Raw genomic sequence first — 20975 nt, forward strand, 5'->3', positions numbered from 1 at the left:
AGTCATGGTTTCACTGGTTGTGGTGGCTGTATTTCTTCTCTGGGGGACCCTGTTTCAACCCCCCCAGGTGGCAGGATTCAAACCTCTTTTTCAGGGTGGCTCCGTCACCCATCGAGAAATCACTCAGATGGCCATCCTCCGCAAGACAGCAGAAGTGTGCCGTGACATAGCCACTGCCCTGGGACGAGACTTTACACTGGCTGTAAGAAAAGAACATGAGAGTGAACCAACTGAATTGTTCCAAGAACCAGGAAGATATTAGCATTTTATAGTCACGCAAACTATTAATGAGTAAAAAAGGGTCTCTGATTATCATTCCTTGAAGAGACTTTTTTTTTTTTTTTTTTTTTTTTTTTTGCTAAGTCTCAAGTTATGCTACACTGATTTGAAACCTGAATAGACAACTGAAGGTAATTTGAGTTATGTTTTTAATAATAATAATAATAATATTCTCCACTTTTCACACCTCACCTCCAGATAAACAACAGACTGACTGTATCTGCTGTCCAACAAGCCTGCGCAACATCTCCTGATTCATCGTCTGCCATCTCTTCACTGGGTTTTTATTCAGCGATAACAGAGATTTATCTAAGCAATGCAGCCATAGATGCAGCATTTTTTCTGAGTGCGGCACGTCACATAGATAATGAGGCTTTCGGTGAGGGCCGGGACCTCATCACTAGTGGCCTGGCTGCAGTAAAGGCCAGTGTGCAGCAGGGGAGCTATATCTCTGGTCGAATCACACTGGGGGCTGTATGTCATACTCTACAGGTACGTTATAAATGGAGATTATAGTAGGGTGGTCTGTAATCTTTTTTTATTTTTTTTATGCTGGCTTTATACCAGATATATATGTTTGCGTTACATCCAAAAATATATATCCAAAGTGACTTACATGCATATGTTATCAGTTCATGCATTCCCAGGGATTCAAACCCATGTCGTTGCAAGCACCATTTACATCAAGGTGCTTCTCTCTTCTCTTATTTTATGTAATTACCTTTTTAACCTTCTTTGTTTTAGCTCTGGTAGTTACCAGTTGCATTCCTCCAAGTGGTTGTTTTTTAATGTACCCTGGGTTTTCACAGATGTCTGGAAAAGGGCATTTTCCTATTTTGCACCTTGGTCATGAAACAATTAGCAAAAAGATTTTTGAGCATACTTGTACCTAATGATAAATTTAAGATAATCCTAAAGAATGCAGTGAAGGAGACATGCGATTGTTTCTTGTAAAAGACCACTGTGTTTAAATAAGTTGTAGGCTATATGTTGTATCATCAATCTCAATGGGACTTCATGGTAAAATTAAGGTAAAATAAAATTAATAAAAAATTAAGCATTTTAAAACGGCTAATCGTTGTTGTTGTTTTTTTTTTTTTTTACTAAGAGTATTTGAACACTCTCTCTTAGATTGCTAAGATCGCTTAGGTTTCGCTTAGAAAGCCTATTACGTTCGGAGTATTACAAAACAAGCCAATGGCAAGGAAATGCCATGGGTCTGCGGAATTTGCATTGCGTAACTCCGCCCCACCTCGTGGGTATATAAGGAAGTACGCTGGCAACATGCAGTTATGTTTTCTTGCTGAGGAGCCGAGACTGAACTCAGGCGTTCCAGCGGTACAGCGGAAGTGGCAGGGAGACGTAACGTCTTCGTTCCCTACTCAGGGAATGAGGGTTACATACGTAACCGAGACATTCCCTTTCGTGGTCACTGACGTTCCCAGTCTAATCACGCCACCTCGGCTGCCTTCCAGTGCCCTGCGTAAGTCTGAGCTAATGCCTGCAGGTCCCCTACCCTCTTGATGGAGGCCAATGCAACCAGGAACGCTGTCTTAATAGACAGGAACTTAAGCTCAACTAATTGCAAAGGCTCAAAGGGAGCACTCTGCAGGGCAGACAGAACTACTGTGAGGTCACAAGAAGGTACGAGAGGAGAGCGAGGAGGATTTAGTCTCCTCGGTCCTCTCAGGAACCTGATGACCAGGTCGTGCTTCCCCACGGACTTACCTTCAACTGCGTCGTGATGTGCGGCGATAGCGGCAACATACACTTTGAGGGTGGAGGGAGACAGCCTTCGCTGCAACCCATCTTGCAGGAAGGAAAGCACGACACTGATCGGGCATTTTCTGGGGTCTTCTCTGCGAGAAGAGCACCAGCTGACGAAGAGGTTCCACTTCAATGCATAGGCATGTCTCGTGGACTATGCTCTAGCGGAAGAGATGGTAGCCACCACCAGAGGTGGTAGGGTACTCAAACCTGCCTCGTCCCATCCAGAAGCCACACATGTAGGTTCCATAAATCGGGACGAGGGTGCCAGAGGGTGCCCTGTCTCTGAGAAAGGAGGTCCTTCCTCAGAGGAATTGGCCAGGGAGGGGCTGTCGCGAAGAGTACTAGTTTGGAGAACCAGGTCCGGGTGGGCCAATGAGACGCAACAAAGATGACCTGCTCCTCGTCCTCCCTGAACTTGCACAGGGTCTGTGCAAGAAGGCTCACTGGGGGAAACGCATACTTGTGGAGGCCCTGCGGCCAGCTGTGTGCGCCTGTGCATCCGTGCAGAGCATGCCCTCGGTCAGGGAATAAAACAGGCTGCAATGGGAAGAGTCGTGGAAGGCACACATATCTACCTGTGCATCGCCGGACTGTTCCCAAATCAGCTGAACCATCTGGGGATGGAGTCTGCATTCTCCAGGAAGTGACTGAAATCATGAGAGCTCGTCGGCTGCACGGTTCAGGTCTCCCGGGATATAAATGGCTCAAAGCGACCTCAGGTGCTTCTGACTCCATAGGAGGAGGTGGCGGGCGAGTTGTGACATACGGAGGGAGCAGTGCTGAAGCGGTCTTATATGAAGCAGTCCGAGCGGCGTGAAATAACTTCAGTGGAACCGCACTCTTGCCCTCGAATTGTCTCAGGCAAGTCAGCAGTGACTGCGCGCACTCGCTCGACTCGCTCATGGCGACCGAGTGGATTTTCATACCGAGAAAACAGATCCTCTGCACGGGGGAGAGTTTGCTCTTTTCCCAGTTGACCCGAAGGCCCAGGCGGGCTAGGTGCAGGAGCACTAGGTCCCTGTGTTCGCAAACCTGGTCTCGAGAGTGAGCTAGGATCAGCCAGTCGTCGAGATAGTTCAGGATGCTAACCCCGTGTTGCCGTAGCGGCTGGGCCGGCGCTAGCTATAGGCAGAGCAGGCGATTGCCTAGGGCCTCGGGCTTTGAGGAGGGGCCTCCATAACCGTAACATCCCCTATATCTATTTTGGAGTGATTACAATGTATTCTAAATATAAACTTGTACTGTAGATCAGCGTCATTTCTGGAAAAATCATTCACCGCTTTATTACGAGTTTAAAAGAGGGCGAGCGTCATTAACGTGCCCAGACGCGACGCTCTGAATTTGCGCGTACAAGGAATAACATCGGGTCGGGAGCTGACTAGTAAAAAAGCTACAAAAGTAAAAGACAAGACGTTTGTATTCAAAGTTAAAAAGCCAACACACTACAGCATTTTTAAATGTTTCAAATAAAGGATCTCATATCTATGGGTCTATCTTCTAAATTCTGCTGATGAGTTTAAAAAAAAAAAATTCTGCTCAGTAGCGATCGTGTCTTTCTCTTCCACTTGATTTGTGTATAGCATATTTAAGGTAACAATGCAATACATAATATCATAATATCTGCAGTCAATATTGATTAAATGGGAGGGAAAAATCCTGCCCATACCGCAGCTATGAAAAAAATGATAAAAGCACTTATGTTCATCTACTGAAGTGGTATTCTGGAACTGTGAAAAAACAAAAACAAAAACAGCAATATTCAGCAAGGATGTGTAAATATATAAAAAGTGATAGTGAAGACTTTTTTAAAACAACTTTTTAATGGGATGGCCATGGCATGCAGTGAGGCGGCGGCCTGCCCCGCAGCTCTGTAGGACTTTGCCACCAGGGTAGACGATAACCTACAGACCTTAGAGGTGTGCTTTGGATTGCCACGCCACGTTGAAGCACTCTGCGGACACAGTTGCATCGCAACAGAGCATTCAACAGGGGGAATCCCAGTGTACCCTTTGGCCGCAGCCCCGTCAAGGGTAGAGAAGGCGGAGGAGGCCACCGAACGATCACGGGAAGACAACGGGGTATTCCAGGATCTCGTGACCTCCTCATGCACCTCAGCGCGTACAGCCCCCAAGAACCAATAATCCAGCCGCGAGCACTCAGGAGAGCATGGCTGTCAATTCTGGGTCGGACTCGGGCGGTGCTGGCACACCTGAAGGCGGCAGCACAACTGAGTCTTCATCCCCAGAAGACTCCAGCCTACCTTGCAATGCGGCGATCGACATCGTCTCATCGTCTGGTGCCCCGAATGAGACACGGGAGACGTCCGTAGACGACCCGGCGATCATCGGGGCAGTGTTCCACACCGTAACCCTCAGGTCACCCTGGCCACCAGTCAAAGTACTGCCTCTCGTGGAGGGGATAGATTGGGGTGTGGCAGAGGGGCACTGTACCTCTAGTGAGGTCATGGAGTCTTGACCGCAACTCAGCGATGGTCATGTTCCTGCAGTGAGAACATGACTCATCCGCGAACGCTGCTCTTAGCGTGCTCTAAGCCCAAACATGTAAGACAGCGCTCGTGCCCATCAGATGATGAAACGGAACGACCGCACCCAGAAGTGCACGGGCGAGACATCTTTAAAAACACAGTATTTAAATAACAGTATTAATTGTAATATTTGATTTGCAGTGTTTGTGTGCAGGATTTCTATAGCCACAGTAACTGGGTGGAACTGGGAAACACTGCTCCTTTCAGCCCCCTGATCAGACGTGAGCTTCCTCTCAACAATCTAGCAGGTATGACAAAATACAGTTACCCTCATTTTACAATTTCCAGAGTGTTTAGAAACTAGTTTCACATTCTTATCTTTTATCTGTATACAGACCGCAGCACACCAACATGCAAAACCTGCGCTGGACAAGACTGTAGTGATAACATTCTCCCAGAAATATTGCTGCATAAGAAACTAACCTCAGGATATTTCAGCTTGGTCTCCTCTGCAAAACCTGTGGGTAAGGAAGCTTAGCATCCCATGTGTAGTATTGATCTGCCTTTCAATTATAACTCCTCTGTATAGGCCTGTCATCACAGTCCACAGGATGTTTGAAATTGGGACCACAAATTTATATGCTGACATAATTTTCTCTCAGGCAAGTGTAGCCATGGCGGCTTTCTTGACAGGACCAGTTATAGAGACCCCACCGGAGGTATCAACAAGGATGACATCAGCTCAAGTCACGGCTTTCTTCATCAGCGTGCCGCTGAAATGGCCATCAATGCTACTATTGAACTGCTGCAAGACATCCGACTGGCCACAGGCAACCAAGCCTTTCTTCGGTACACATACCTTCCTTTTACACCACTCTTTTGCTCTTCTTTAGCTAATAAAAAAAAAAAAAGATTAAACATTCAAGTCCTTCTGGAAAGTTCAAATTTACGAGTTGGAAATCGCAATTACAAGGTCAGGTGCGTCACTTTGGTCGAAGTAACATGGCGATGTACCATTTCTACATAACATGAAGCTAGATTTTTTAACTATATAAATATAACTTTTATAAAAGGATAAATGAAGAATGCACACCAGAGGCCTCATTTATAAAATGTTGTTTAGAAACCGTTTGACATTTGATTGTACTATTTCTCAAATGTGTGATCCAGAGAACGAACGTGCGCACAAATAAATAAATAAACGTGCGGACGCTGTGAAATCTCTAAATCGCAGAGATAACGCCCCCTAATTAACCCTTTTCCCGCCATTGACAAATTTCCGTAATTTGTCAGAAAACACTTCCCCGTCATTGACGGAAAATTCCGTCATTTGTTAGAAAATGCTTTCCCGCCATTGATGGAATTTTCTGTGTTTCCATGTTTTCACTGTTATATGGTATAGGGGACGCTATTATGCATCTCCTGAAAGAGTACTGAATCTGGTCAAAACACATGCAAAGAAGATGCAGACACAAGTGATCTCATTTTATTATGCATAATAACGCACCCATCAACATTAAACAGCATATAAATTAAAACTGCATAATGTTACTGAATGAAATGTCGACCCAGGACGAGCTATAGGACTGTGCAAGCAATAGGGGTGTTGATGGACTCGATCTACTCCATCCATGTTTTGATCATCGTTCTGAATCCGATCTGGATGTATTGTTTGACAAAAACATGATTTGCTCAACTTTTTGCTCAAAATGTTACTTTTTTATGAAACTTACCCACAATCAAGTGTTGATATTCCCCACATTCAAGTGCCATTTCTGCTGATGCTGTGGATACGCAAAGTTGTTTAGTTATAGCACCCCTAGAGTCACAAATTTATACGGCCAGTCTTATTTGTTTCTTTTTTTCTCTCAGATTGATGGGCCTCAGTCAGACCTCAGTTCTGGCTTTTGTGATTGACACCACAGGCAGTATGTCTGATGACATTGAAGCAGCCAAGAGAGTGTCCTTCAGTATCATAGACAGCAGGAGAGGAACACCGAAAGAACCTTCAGAATACATTCTAGTCCCATTTAATGATCCAGGTAGTCATCTTGTGTCTATATTATCCAGTTTCCCCCCCAACAAAGGGCAAAAAAAGCAAAGGAGGCAGTGCCTCAAAACATTGAATTTGAATGACAAAATAATCAAAAGTAAAAAAATAAAATAAAATAAAAAGAAGAAGAAAGAAATATTCGATTTAATATTCTATAGACTACAATTTTTTATGATAGCTTATATGCACTCACTGTCCCACTGTGACACAGTGATGACACTCACTGTGGTGTGGTAATGCTGTGATTGGCTGATCACGCGGTCAACATGAATGCCTGCCCATTATGTGTGTGTGCAAATGAGCCTGAATGCATCAAACATTCATTGAGGCATTTGCATCAAGTGAAAATGGATGGAATAATTACTAAACTATTCACCTATTCGGACATAATCACTTTTGTTCATGTTCAAATCTAACTTGCAATGACTTGAACATTTTTTATGGCATATTAAAAGTACATATGTCTGCCCTCATCAATACAAGTGTGATGTGATGTGTGATCTGAATGATAGCTGAATAATAGTTAGTGGAAGTAAATTATGTAAAGATATTCCAAATATTTCAGTTAGATTATTATTAAATTAGGCCTATTACATTTAAATGATGTAAAACATATTGTTTCTGTAGTGTTCTGTGATGTGTTTGTGTCATACAGATTTTGGACCTCTGACAAGGACTGCAGATGCAGATATTTTCAAAGCGAAAATCAATTCTCTCACAGCATCTGGTGGAGGAGACATTCCAGAGATGTGCTTGTCAGGACTGCTGGTGTGTGTGTGTGTGTGTGTGTGTGTGTGTGTGTGTGTGTGTCTGTGTGTGTGTGTCTTTTGGAGAGTTTTGTAAACCTTGATTTAAACTAAGAAAAACACTCCTATTCACATTGATACAGTATAAAAGATTACTGATACAATTATTGTGAATATCACAGCTGGTTTGAGCTTTGTCTGAGATAAAGCCAGAATGAGAAATGAATAATATCTTGAAGTCTTCTCATCTTGTTTTTTTTCTTTTTCAGTTGGCACTAGCAGGTGCTCCTCCATCTTCAGACATTTTTGTTTTCACCGATGCTTCAGCAAAGGACAGGGAATTAAAAAGCACCGTTCAGGCCATGATAGAACGCACCAAGTCAACAGTGAGTGCCTGCAGAACATTTCTACGTCATTGCTGCTAATTTGTAACTGACACTCTCTGCAATTTCTCTCTGCCCTCCAGGTCACATTCATGTTGACTAACTCCTTCTCATTCCGTAGAAGACGGGATGTCTCACAATCTCAACAGTTTAATTCAAGATCAATTCCTCAGTCGGACATACAGATATACAGAGACCTGGCTCAAATTTCAGGTGGACAGACCATAGAGGTCCCAAGGGCTACACTGTCTCAGGCCACTGCAGTCATTACGGATGCATCTACCTCAGCCCTGGTATGTTCTGACAATGACTAATGTATGTATATATATTTATATATTAGGGATGCACTGATACCGATACCAGTATCGGTATCAGTATTTGAATAGAGAATTGTCAACCTCACGACCAATTCATATGATATCATATATCACAACTTTTCAGTGTTTTCAACCACATAATGTTTATTTTAGGTTTTAGACATATAAATTCACATAAGTACTAAAAAAAACAATAAATTTAGAGTTTATAAAATACACACTATTGTCTATGGAAGAGGCAACAATAATCCTTTCCATTATAATTAGACACGTTTTATTCATATCAGATACACATTGTGTATGTAACTTTAAAGTTTACTCTATTCTTATCCCAGTTAACCAGCCACTTACTTTTATGTATTTCGGGAGAAGTGGATGAATTCACGTGTTGTAAATCCAACAGATCCGATTCTCTGAACTGCATCTGCGGCACAAACTAACATGGCGGCGCCCATCGCGCATACAGCTCAACAAACGCGATCATTAAGCAATGACGCGTCACCGTCGAAACCATAAAGTGACACGTTCTAAATAACGGTCGCCTTGAAAAACTCACGCTGGGGGGTCAGCCAGAATATGTTAAACTTACGTGTGAAACGAAAGAGTTAAGCATGATTTGCTAAACAAATTAAGCCAACTAATATGATTCATATTCTTTTGGTTTCTCTACCGAATATTTAAAGGGGTGGTTGAAAATGATTTGACTTTTTTAACTTTAGTTAGTGTGTAATGTTGCTGTTTGAGCATAAACAACATCTCCAAAGTTACAAAGCTCAAAGTTCAAAGCAAAGGGAGATCTTTTATTTTAAAGAAATTGCTTTTTAAGGACTACAACAAAGAGCTGGTAGGGACTACAGGAGCTTCCTCCCGGGTTAGTGACATCACTAACAATAACATTTACATAAATCCCGCCCCCGGGAACGTGATTTATAGATGATCAAGACAGAATATGCTAATCAATGACTAGAAGATAACTACACATAAGCTACATAAATTCACCAACTAACCATTCAGAACGGTTGTCTACATGTTGTCACTTCTTCTTGAGTCTCTCCATCTTTCTGACTTCGGTTTGAACATAAAAGGCTAAAAGTTTTAGAAATTTCCAGTGCATGTCTGTGTGAGGTAAAAGGACACAAGCTCTTGAAGCTCCGCCCCCTGTGCCGGAAGCAGCAGCTCATTTGCATTTAAAGGAACAGACACAAAAACAGTGCGTTTTTGCTCACCCTCAAAAATTGACAACTTTAACATGCTATATAAAAATATCTGTGGGGTATTTTGAGCTAAAACTTGACATACACACTCTGGGGACATCCAAGACTTATTTTACATCTTGTGAAAAGGGCATTATACCACCCCTTTAAAAATTAAAAATGCAGTTAAAATACAGATATCGGCAAGTACCAAAACTGAAAGTTTCGGTATCGGACTCGTTCTGGAAAAAGTTTAATTTTTATTTGTTTCAATTTGGTGGTTGGAATTTTGCTGTGAAACACGGCAACATTGAAAACGTCTCTGTGTTTCTTGAAGGTGACTGTTCTTCAGGTCGTGAGAAGTCCAGCCATTGCAGAAAATTTTTCTTTTGTGTTGGATCCATCTCTGTCCAATGTGACGGTGTATGTCACCGGAGACTCTCCCGTCTTTACCCTCTACAGCCCTACAGGTGAGCCAACGCACCTCGGACATTGTGTGTTGATGATATGAGGGTTTTATTTTCTCCAATAGAAAAATCCAGATGCCAGAATCATTGTTAAAAATAAGCTATGCTTCTCCTGCCTTTCAGGTGTGTCTCAGTCAGATTCAGTGGCAGATGGTCCTCTGGGTAGCATCCTGACTGTTGGGAATTTAAGGAGAGTTACACTAAACTCTGACAACCAGACGGGGACGGAATGGAAGATCAGCATTAACTCTGCAACTTTCTACAGCCTTAAAGTCACTGGTAAGTGGTTTTATTCTGCCAGATATGTAAACCATTGATATAAAAATTTTGTATCAAATGTATTATTATAATTACATTTATGTTTAATCTTTTAGTTTAACAAACAATGGTTTTGAAAAGAAAATCAGTCAAATGTTTTCATTTGGAAGATTGCAATAATGTTGCATCTTGCAATAGTTGTGCTACTTTCATTATATTTTAATTGTGACTACAGGTCAGAGCTCTGTGAACTTTCTCTTTAACTTTGTGGAGCAGTCAGAGGGAGGTGACATCACACCGAAAGCCAATCGTCCATTCATTGGTATGATATCATCTGTTTTTTCCTTCTAATATTTCCTCTTGATTTTTTTTAGACGGTTGATTATTTCTTTTGACACTACCGGTCAAAAGTTTTGAGTCGGTAATATTTTAAAAATGTTTTTTGAAAGAGGTCTCTTATGCCCACCAAGGCTGCTTTTATTTGATCAAAAAATACAGTATACTATAACAATAATATTGTTTTATTATAAATATATATTATTACAATTTATAATAACTGTTTTTTATTTTTAAATGATTTAAAATGTAATTTATTCCTGTCTTGGTAAAGCTGCATTTTTAGCATCAGTGGAACATGATCCTTCAGAAATCTTTCTTAAGAAACATATGTTGTCAATGTGAATTAATTTTTTTTTCTTTAATTGTTGATCAGGTCGGAAAGCTACTTTGTTTGTCTCTGTGACCGGAGGAGATTCAGTCACAGTGACTGACGTGCTTCTAGTTGAAGCTTCAGGATCTGATGTTGTTAATGGAACCATCAAAGCAGTGGGAGCGACAGACTTCCTGGTGAATGTAGAGAAAATCCCAGAGGGAGCATTTGTGGTCCAACTTAAAGGACTGTTGAATGACTCAACTCGATCTTTGCCTAGTCAATTCCAGAGACAGTCACCCACACAGCAAAAAGGCTCTAGAGTTACCATCACGGTGAGCTTAAGGGGATAGTTCAGCAAAAAACGTACTCGGTTACTAACGTAACCTCGGTTCTCTCTAGAGAGTAAGTTTTAAAAATTAGGATAATTTTTGGCTTCAGTATCTCGTGAAAGGAGACTTTCCCGCAGCGTAAGCTAGCTTACGCAATACGAGAGAACCTCTCGTAAGAGAACCATTGACACATGACTTTTATATAAGTTTAGGATGAGCAGCACAGAATATTCAATTAAATATATGCAAAATACATTGACAATATTTCTAACCATATTAACCATTTCACTTCTCAGGCCCAACCAGATAGCTCTATAGAGCCTGGAATTCCTTTCGATCTCAACTTTACATTGGTCAATAATGCTACAGGGAGCAACTACACTATCCGAGCCCGGACTGACCGCGGCTTCAGCGTGTCTTTCCCCAGCTCTCTGAACGTGGGGACAGAGAGCAGCGCTCAGGGAACTGTAACACTGACGGCACCCTCCAACACAAAGTCAGGGACGGATGTCACACTCACTATTGAAGCAGAAGATCCAGAGTCCAGTGACTCCAATTACGTGGCACTGCGCTTCAGTGTCATGACTAAGGTAGCTGTTATGAAAGCAGCTAGAGTAGACATTATTAATAATTACCATCAGTTTGACTTATGTTGTATTTTCATTGTACTGTAACTGATCTCCATTGAATAGAATAGCTTTCTTCGTGACTCATTGTTTTTGCTGCAAACAGTATTAGCATTTGATCCCTTCATCGACTCTGACTAACCTCAATTATTTTTATTTTTATTTTGGCAGGTGACTGATATTTCTAGCCCTGTCTGTCAGGTAGTGAGCATCAAAGCTAACTGTTCTGTGGAATGCAGCACGGCATCATGGGAACTCTCCGCCAACTTGACGGACGGGAATGGCACAGGCATATCCGGTGTGTCTTTCAACCGTGGGAACGGCTCTCTCAGCTTAAGCGTTGTGATAAGTGAGGATGGCACAAATGTGACTGTGGCATCCTATAATGCATCCTGTTGTTCTCAGGAAGTAGAGCTGGTAGTTGTGGACATGGTGGGAAATGTGGGCACATGTTTCACTTCTATAAAGAGTCCCTCTGTAACTGCAACCACAGTTGAGCCCTCTACAGTCACTAATAAGCCTTCGACAATCACCACGGTCATTACCACAACCAATAGAGGCTACTTTGTGTCTTTCTCAATGTCTGTTTTGCTCTGCAACTTAATTGCTTTTTTTATGTGAATAGGAGAAACTTCAGTTATATAATGAGATAAGAATATCATGCCTCTTAAGTACATTTACATTAATCAATGACTAAATCATGTGAAAATGCTTGTGTTGGATAAAATTGTTGTCTTTTTCTAATTCCTTTTTTTATGTACAATAATCATAAAAAATTATTACAGAGAACAAAGAGTTGCCTCTCTTTTATTTAAAAAAATAATTGTCTTCACTTTCTTTTTTAATATGATATAGTATGATTATATAGTATGAAGTTAAGAAGTTATTATTCAGAAATAATTGATTTTAAAAAAGGGAGAGCTCAGCTGTAACCTGTACTTATTACGTTTGAAGTGTTAGACTGAGTTCAGTTACATCTTCCTGTCTGATACTCCTAAATAAATACTTTAAAGATAATTAAAATGTTTAAAGACCGGTGCCACATAAGTGAACATTTTTTACTTTAAGTTCTTTAAAAACTATGTAGTGGTGCTTAAAAAAAGAGCAGAAACCAATATGCTGGTCTGACCTTTAACCCTTAAATGCATGAATTTTTCACCAATCATTATTACATATTTGGGTCTTTAGCGACCCGGATTTATATACAACACGGATGGATCTCTACCTGTCGTGATAATATAAAACTCTCCTGATATTAGAGTAACAATTACAGAAGAATACAGTTTTGTTACCTTTTGAAGCTATGAAGAGTTCAGTTTGAGCAGATGTTTTATTCCATCACTTCATCATTGTGTATCACTGTTATACACCTCGGATTGTTAGCGACCCTATACAATTTTTACAAAAAATGAATGTGTAAACGGGGCATTCTTTTATAAAAAAATTTCTTGTCATGTTATTTATAATAAATTAAGAAGGTTGATGTCTAACTTTAAAAAATGAATGAGGAGGAGGACGTCCCTAAAGGTCACTAAAGACCCGAGGTTAAGGGTTTATGTAACATCAGTATTCAAACTACTATTACCGACAATTGGTTTAAAAATAAACATTGTATATGTAATTATTATCCGGTTTCTTTACAAAATAAGACATCCCTTCAGTTATGGGGCATTGAGTTCAAATGAACAATTATATAATAATAACAGTAATCATACTATTTTCTATAGTATTATATCAATATTATTTTCAGTAAAAAAGCCTGTTGTTGCTTTTCAAACTTTTTGTTCTTTTGTGTGGATTCCACTAAGAACGGTTTTGAGACAGACATTGTTATCTCAAAAGATCCTCAAACAAAGCTCAAATTAATCTTCATATCCTGTCTAATATGTTGACCATTTATTTTTTGTCTTTGTTTAGATTATGTAATATAGTATCCAGGATTGACAGTTTACCCCACAACTAATTTTCATTTTTTCATCTTGTTTGGTCTCGGGCATATATGGTTCTCAATCAAGGGGCTCTGTTGGCATTTTGGAGTTTTAGTAAAATACATTGCTGCCATCTAGTGGTCATTACAGGAACTAGTATATGAGAGACAATATTACATCGCCAGATTTAGGATTATGTAAAGTCCAGTAAAACAGTTAAAGGGTTAGTTCACCCAAAAATGAAAATTCTGTCAGTAATTACTCACCCTCATGTTGTTCCAACCATGTAAGTCTTTCGTTCATCTTCGGAACACAAATTAAGATATTTTTGATGAAATCTGACAGAATTTTGACTCCTCCATAGGCTTCCAGTGTGACCGAAACTCACCGGCCCAGAATAGTTATTAAAACATTGTTAAAATAGTCCAAGTAACTACAGTGGCACTACATTAAGTTTATCATGCGACGAGAATACTTTTTGTGCGCAAAAACAAACAAAAATAACGACTTTATTCCACTTTTCATTTCCTTCTCTCTGGGCCTCGTAGTGTTTTTGCGCTGCGCGTCTGTGTTGCACGTCATCACGCAACACACACATGACCGGCGTCGGCCAATAGTGAGCCTACGTGGTGACGTGTAACACAGACGCGCTGCGCAAAAACACTACGCGAACCAACTAGAGGTCCAGAGAGAAGGAAATGAATAGTGGAATAAACAATAAAGTCGTTATTTTTGTTTGTTTTTGCGCACAAAAAGTATTCTCGTCGCTTGATATACTTAAGATTGAGCCACTGGAGTCACTTGGACTATATTAACGATCTCTTTAATAACTTTTCTGGGCCAGCTAGTTTCAGTCACATAGAAGCCTATGGAGGAGTGAAACATGGCTCAGATTTCATCAAAAATAGCTTAATTTGTGTTCCGAAGATGAACGAAGGTCTTACGCGGTTGGAACAACATGAGGGTGAGTAATTACTGACAGAATTTTAATTTTTGGGTGAACTAACCCTTTAAGCATATTTTAGGATATTTAATTACAGCTATATTTTGACAACAAAGTTCAATAATGAAGTGAACTGAAATTACTAGCATGTTTTAGCAAACTTGCAATTGGCGTATAACACACATCCTGCTGTGATCTTTGATTAAATTAAATATAGCCTAAGCAAACAACAATTAAGAGCAATTCTTTTTGTGAATAATGACTTGAAAATGTTAGTTCCAGGCTCTCTGAATGTATTAACTCTGTTGCATCTTCTGTCTCTGCTGTGACCATTAAAGCCCCATGGAGAATAGTACATCCATTATAAGATAAAGATTCATCCTGGTCAAATTTGCCCATTGGCCTCTGTCCATCATGGCCTCCTAATCATCCCCATATACATAGATTGGCTGTATCACTCTGTCTCCTCTCCACCAATAAGCTGGTGTGTGTTGGGCGTTCTGGCATAATATGGCTGATGCGCACACTGTAAAAAATTTGCTGTAGTTATGCAGCTGTTTGCCAGTAACTTACTGTAGATTTAAATTTATGCTATTTACTGGCAACAGTTTGTTCAAAGTTAAATGAACATTAAACATTAACAAGTCTTTGTCTTTACAGAATAAAACTAAAATAACAGCCTCATGCAAAGCATTCTGGGAACCAAAATCTGAAGGAAAAAAAAACAGAAAAAGGTTGATGAAGATTTCTGGTTCCCAGAATGCTTTGCATTAGATTGTTATTTTATAGTTTTATTCTGTAAAGACAAAGACTTGTTAATGTTTAATGTTCATTTAATTTTGAACAAATTGTTGCCAGTAAATAACATCAATTTAAATCTACAGTAAGTTACTGGCAAGTAGCTGCCAGTAATACTGTAATTTCTACAGATTTTTCTAACAGTGCATCGTCCAGGTGGATGCTGCACATTGGTAGTGGTTGAGGAGATTCCCCCCTTCCATGTGAAGCGCTTTGATACCCAGAAAAGTGCTATATAAATGTAACGAATGGTTAATTATTATTATTATTATTATTCTCCACTATCGATAGGCTACTTAACCTCAGCTCAAATATCATCAAAACTTCTCACAAATGTAAACAGCAATGAGATTTACTTCCATATGACAAAACATTGCCAGCACTTGTCCTACTTGTAAAATCTCCAACTCCCCAGCTAGTCCTTTGCAATGTAACCTGTCCTCCATCTCAGCTGTCAGCCCCAGTACACTTACACAGGTCATATCACATGAATTCCTCTAGCTGCTCTCTCGGCCCATTACCCACTACATTTCTAGAAACAGTTATGATCGGCTTATTACCAGACATCCTGAATATCGGTAAATCAGTCCCTACAGCAAGGAGTTTTTCCACAAATTTTTTAAATTGCAATTGTTAATCTTGATTTTTCTGTGCTCAGTAACTACAAACCAATCTTCCATTTCTTGGTAAAATGTTTTTTTAATTTTTTTTTTTATAGTATGCTTATCTCAATGCCCATACACTTAAGGAAACATTTCATCTGGTTCCTGGGGAAACTACAGCACAGAAACAGCCTTGATTAGGGTTTTAAATGATCTGCAAGTTATTCGGGACTCAGGGAACTTTGCAATCCTTGTTCTTTTAGATCTGAGTGCTACTTTTGACACCGTTGATCATGAGATTCTACTCGACCGACTTCAGAACTGGGTCGGTCTATCAGGTCCTGTCTTATACCGGTTCAGATCCTACTTAAGCAGCAGGGAATACTATGTTACACTAGGTATACTACACCTCCAGGCATTATGTCATTTCTTGTGGTGTTTCCCAAGGCTCAATTTTAGGTCCTCTATTATTTAACTTTTACATGCTTTCTATAATTGATGTTTTTTTTTTTTTAAATTTCACCATTTGCAGATGACATGCAACTCTATTTTTCACTTGCACCAGATGCCCACAATTCAATTATAAACAAAGATAAGACAGAGGTACTTGTTATTATCGGTAATGACACACAGAGAACATCTATTGCCCCATCTCTTGACTCTCTATCACTAAAAGCCAGTAATCAGGGCTGTGTTTCCCAAAAGTATTGTAAGCTTAAGTTGATCGTAGAACAATTGCCACCAATGGTCTCCATGATCAACTTAGGCTTACGCTGCTTTTGGGAAACGCAGCCCAGGTCAAGAACTTAGGAAACAACATATTATTGCCTCAGAAACATCCCCTTCTGACAATCAGAAACTTGTCAAACAAGGATAAAATTGTCGAGTCAGCATTTCGGTCCCAAGCTTTGGAACTCTCTTCCTGACAACCTACGAGCAATCAACTCACTAAGCACTTATTAAAAGTATCTCAAAACATATCTGTTCACTAGGACCTTTCCTTGATTTATTTTATGGTGGTATTTTGTTTTCTTTATTTTATTCCCATTATGTTTGTATGTATGTTTTTTTTTTCTCTGTGAATGCACGTTTTTCTCTTCTTTAAAGCACTTTGTAAACTGTTTTTAAAAGGTGCTATATAAATAAAGCTTTACTTATTTACAATATCAATTCCTCCCCACACACATCTCTAATATATGACTTCAGGAAGCTTGAATATAGATTACAAATAATATGGCTGAACTTTAAAGAAAAAAGAAAAAAATGTAATGGCCTGGCTTTTTTGGACGTTGACACCCCTGGAAACTGTTTGCTTAATATAGTCTTTATATTTTATTTTTGCTTCGTTTACAATCCAGGGTACATGTAGGCTATATTTAGAGAAAAAATGGGGAGGGGGATGAAACACTTACACAGGTACTTTTGCTTGTGATTTGTTCAAGTCTTCCAGATGGTTGCTAGATGATTCGCAGCACTGGCTGTTTTATTAGATCAGATTAAAGGACAATTTTATTTAACTAATGGACGAAGTGCTGAGGGACTAGATGACCCCATTTAGAAGGAAAGCCCATGGGACAGGGCAGTCTGTGTGTTTATGTTCCATCTCAACTCCTCTGCAGCCAACAGCCCAAACAAACCTCCATCCTCCACCCCCATTCTTTCTCCCTCAAATTTCTCACTGCGAGGTTGTTTCAACCCTGAAGATGAGTAATGGCAGTGTCATAGTGACACCTCTCCATTCATCATAATCAGAAGATAGCGCGCGAAAGCAGCACAGCGCAAAAGAGAAAGATACAAAGAGAAGGAGAGTGATTCATTGCGGTAAGATATTAAACAGCGTTCTTTAGCATATGTGGCATTAATTAGGATAGTGAGACACCCTATAGTTGGCTGTCTCTCCCTGTAATTTACATCTTTAGCTACCAATTCTCCTGTTTTATTCCAATTTTATTCTAACAAGCAACATGGTATATTTTATTTGTCTTCCATTTAGTTTATCTTTATTTACTTTCAGACTTTAATCAGGGTAGGCAACACTTTAAATGTATCGCAAATGGAGACGAGACATTGAGAGATAGATGCAGTTTGTTCAATGTGTTGTATTGTTTCAAGGTCATATATCGTGTGTATATTTCACAGAATGTTTTACTTTACATACAATTTTAATGTTGGAAAATAATATATATATAAAACCTTTATAATATATATAACTATATATATATATAAATATATAATATAAATATATATATAAATATAAATATATATATAAAAAATATAAATATATATATATATATATATACATACACACACATATATACATACACACATAGTACATACACACACACACACACACACACACACACACACACGTTTACATACACCATGCAGAATCTGCAAAATGTTAATTATTTTAATAAAATTTAAATGCAAACCTGATGCTCCAGAAGGAAACATTATGCATTAAGAGTCAGGGGGTGAAAACCTTTTGAGTTTGAAGATCATAAAATTTAAATGGTACTTAATTTATCTTCCGGGAAACATGCAAGTATCTTCTGTTGCTTCCAAAGGACAGTATACTTAATGAAGAAAACATATAATATTAATAAAAAATATTTGTTAATATTTAAAAAAAATAAAATAATAATTTTGGACATCATCATCCTGTTCAAAAGTTTTCACCCCCAGGTCTGAATGCACCTTTTCTCCATCTGGAGCATCAGTGAATGTTTGAACCTTTTTTAATAATTGTGTTTGAGTCCCTCAATTGTCCTCAGTGTGAAAAAATGGATCTCAAAATCATACAGTCACTGCTGGAAAGGGTTCAAAATATGCAAAAGATGCTGGAAAAAGACTCGTAGATGAGAAGAGGGGTATTGCGTAAGTAGCTTACGCTATTGAAAAACGTATTTTCTCGAGAATATTGAAGCCAAATTTTTTAAACGCAGTGCAGCTGCACAGCAGACACATGGCAGAGCGTCTAGCGTGGCCATTGGCTGTGCTGCGGCAACTGCATGAACCTATGGCGAGGCGGCTCAGGCGCGCGAACCAATCAGGGTGCTTTGCACCCAGGTGCGTCAGAGCCCACCGAAATGGGCGTGGCTTATAGCTATATACGCCCCCATTCATGCCATAAAATCAGGTTTAAATCGACTGAAGCGATCTCCTGACTTAAGCACAGTAGCACGGCGGGTTACGCAATACTCGTTCCCTCTTCTCAGGGAACCGAGGTTACGAAAGTCATTCCCTTTCGAGAGATCTCTCGTGTTGCTTAAGTAGCTTGAAAAGGAACCCTTTTCAAAACGCTGTGCATGCTTAAAACTTCGCCCCATACTATAGCCTAGGGCAGAGCGCCCGAGGCTCATAGAAGAGTAAAGTTATGAGTCCTAATAGAGGCCAGGCCAGTGACAAGCCTCATATAGGGAACCAAGGAATGGGCCTTAACAAAGGGCCAAGTCCCTTATTTATTCATATATAAGAACCGTAGTTCGAGTTCAATCAGGACCAGATAAGCATCGGGCCTCATAGTTATGTGAATTGTGCTTAACACTTATTATATTGAAAGAACCTTCGCTTGCAAAGCAGGAACTTCCAGGTTATAAAACCTCATAAATATGGATGGCGAGGCCCAGCTGGCCGCCACACAGATATCTTCAATAGGTATACCACTTGATCATGCCCACGACGAGGTCATGCCTCTCGTGGAATCAGCTCTAACGCCTATGGGGCAGTGAAGGCCCTTCGATTCATTATAGCCAGTGCGATAGCGTCCACTATCCAGCGCGATAATCTCTGCTTTGTGACCGTGAGCCCTTTGGTGTGGCCGCCAAAGCACACAAAGAGCTGTTCTGACTGTCTGAACGGAGTAGAACGCTTCAAACATACTCTGAGAGCCCTGACAGGGCAGAGTAGATTCGCGTCTCTTTCGTCCTCTGGTGAAGGAAGAGCTGATAGCGCTCTGAACGAAGTTTAGGAACATATCCATGCCTTGCCTTAAGGACGACCCTGGAGTCGTTGGGCCCAAACTCAAGGCAGGAAGCCCTTACTGAAATCGCTTGCAAATCAGCTACTCGCTATACTGAAGCCAGTGCCAGCAAGAGAGCAATTTTGAGCGAGAGGCTTCAGGTCAGCAGACTGAAGTGGCTCAAATGGGGCACCTTTCATGGCTTCCAGGACCGTGGAGAGGTCCCAGATAGGCACAGAGTGGGGTCGAGGCGGGTTCAGCCTCCTGGCCCCTTTGAGGAAGTGCACGACCAGGTCGTTCCTTCCCAATGATTGCCCGGCCACATGAGCGTGAGATGCTGCTATGGCCGCTACGTATACTTTGAGCGTGGAGGGGGAACGACCCACGTCCAAGAGCTCTTGTAAAAGGAGAGCACACTTGGCACTCTGCATGAGTGGGGGTCCAGGTTCCGTGCTGTACACCAGTCGGAGAACACTGACCATTTTAAAGCATAAAGGCGCCTGGTTGAAGGCGCTCTCGCTTCAGTGATGGTTTTCAGAACTCCTTTTGGGAGATTCCTGGGTACCCGTTGAGGGGCCATACATGGAGGGCCCACAAGTCGGGACTGGGGTGCCAGATCGTCCCGTTCGCCTGCGTGAGGAGGTCTCTCCTCAGTGGAATCGGCCATGGGGGTGTTTCCAGCAGCTGAGTCAACTCGGAGAACCATAGCTGGCTCCTCCAGAGAGGGGCTACCAAGAGCACTGCACACTTGCTCTCCCTGATCCGTTCGATGACCTGAGGTAGCATTGTGACCGGAGGGAATGCATACAGAGGGTGGCTTGGCCAATCGTGGGCTAGCGCGTCCTTGTGCTTGGAGAAAAATGCTTGGCAGCGAGCGTTGTCTTCTGAGGCGAAGAGGTCGACCTCTGCCTCGCCGAAGATGCTCCATATGAGCTGAACCATTTGTGGGTGAAGCAACCATTCCCCTGGAGGAACATTGTCTGGATAGTATATCCGCACCCTGGTTCAGAATGCCTGGCACGTGCACTGCCCTCAGCGAGCGCAGGTGGTGCTGAGCCCATATAATGAGGTTTTTGGCCATGGTGTGCAGGTTGTTCGACCTGAGTCCACCCTGGCGATTTATATTGGATACCACAGACATGTTGTCCGTCCGGACCAAGATGTGATGTCCTTTTAGGTATGGGA

The 20975-nt window shown here is 40.9% G+C and overlaps 1 protein-coding gene across 1 annotated transcript; it reads left to right on the plus strand.

The window, feature by feature from the left end:
* Positions 1-4: 4 nt before the first annotated feature.
* Positions 5-19799, plus strand: LOC311279321 (von Willebrand factor A domain-containing protein 7-like; the record flags this gene model as incomplete). Its single annotated transcript, XM_084390718.1, has 16 exons — positions 5-202; positions 463-771; positions 4749-4842; positions 4930-5058; positions 5197-5383; positions 6407-6576; positions 7243-7355; positions 7603-7719; positions 7800-8009; positions 9564-9696; positions 9817-9972; positions 10187-10273; positions 10664-10935; positions 11229-11522; positions 11730-12139; positions 19538-19799. 16 exons carry the CDS (start codon positions 5-7, stop codon positions 19797-19799), a joined length of 3141 nt encoding a protein of 1046 aa, XP_084246844.1.
* Between the last annotated feature and the right edge of the window lie 1176 nt (positions 19800-20975).

Source organism: Rutilus rutilus (assembly GCF_951802725.1).
Source record: "Rutilus rutilus genome assembly, chromosome: 2".
Lineage (NCBI taxonomy): Eukaryota > Metazoa > Chordata > Actinopteri > Cypriniformes > Leuciscidae > Rutilus > Rutilus rutilus.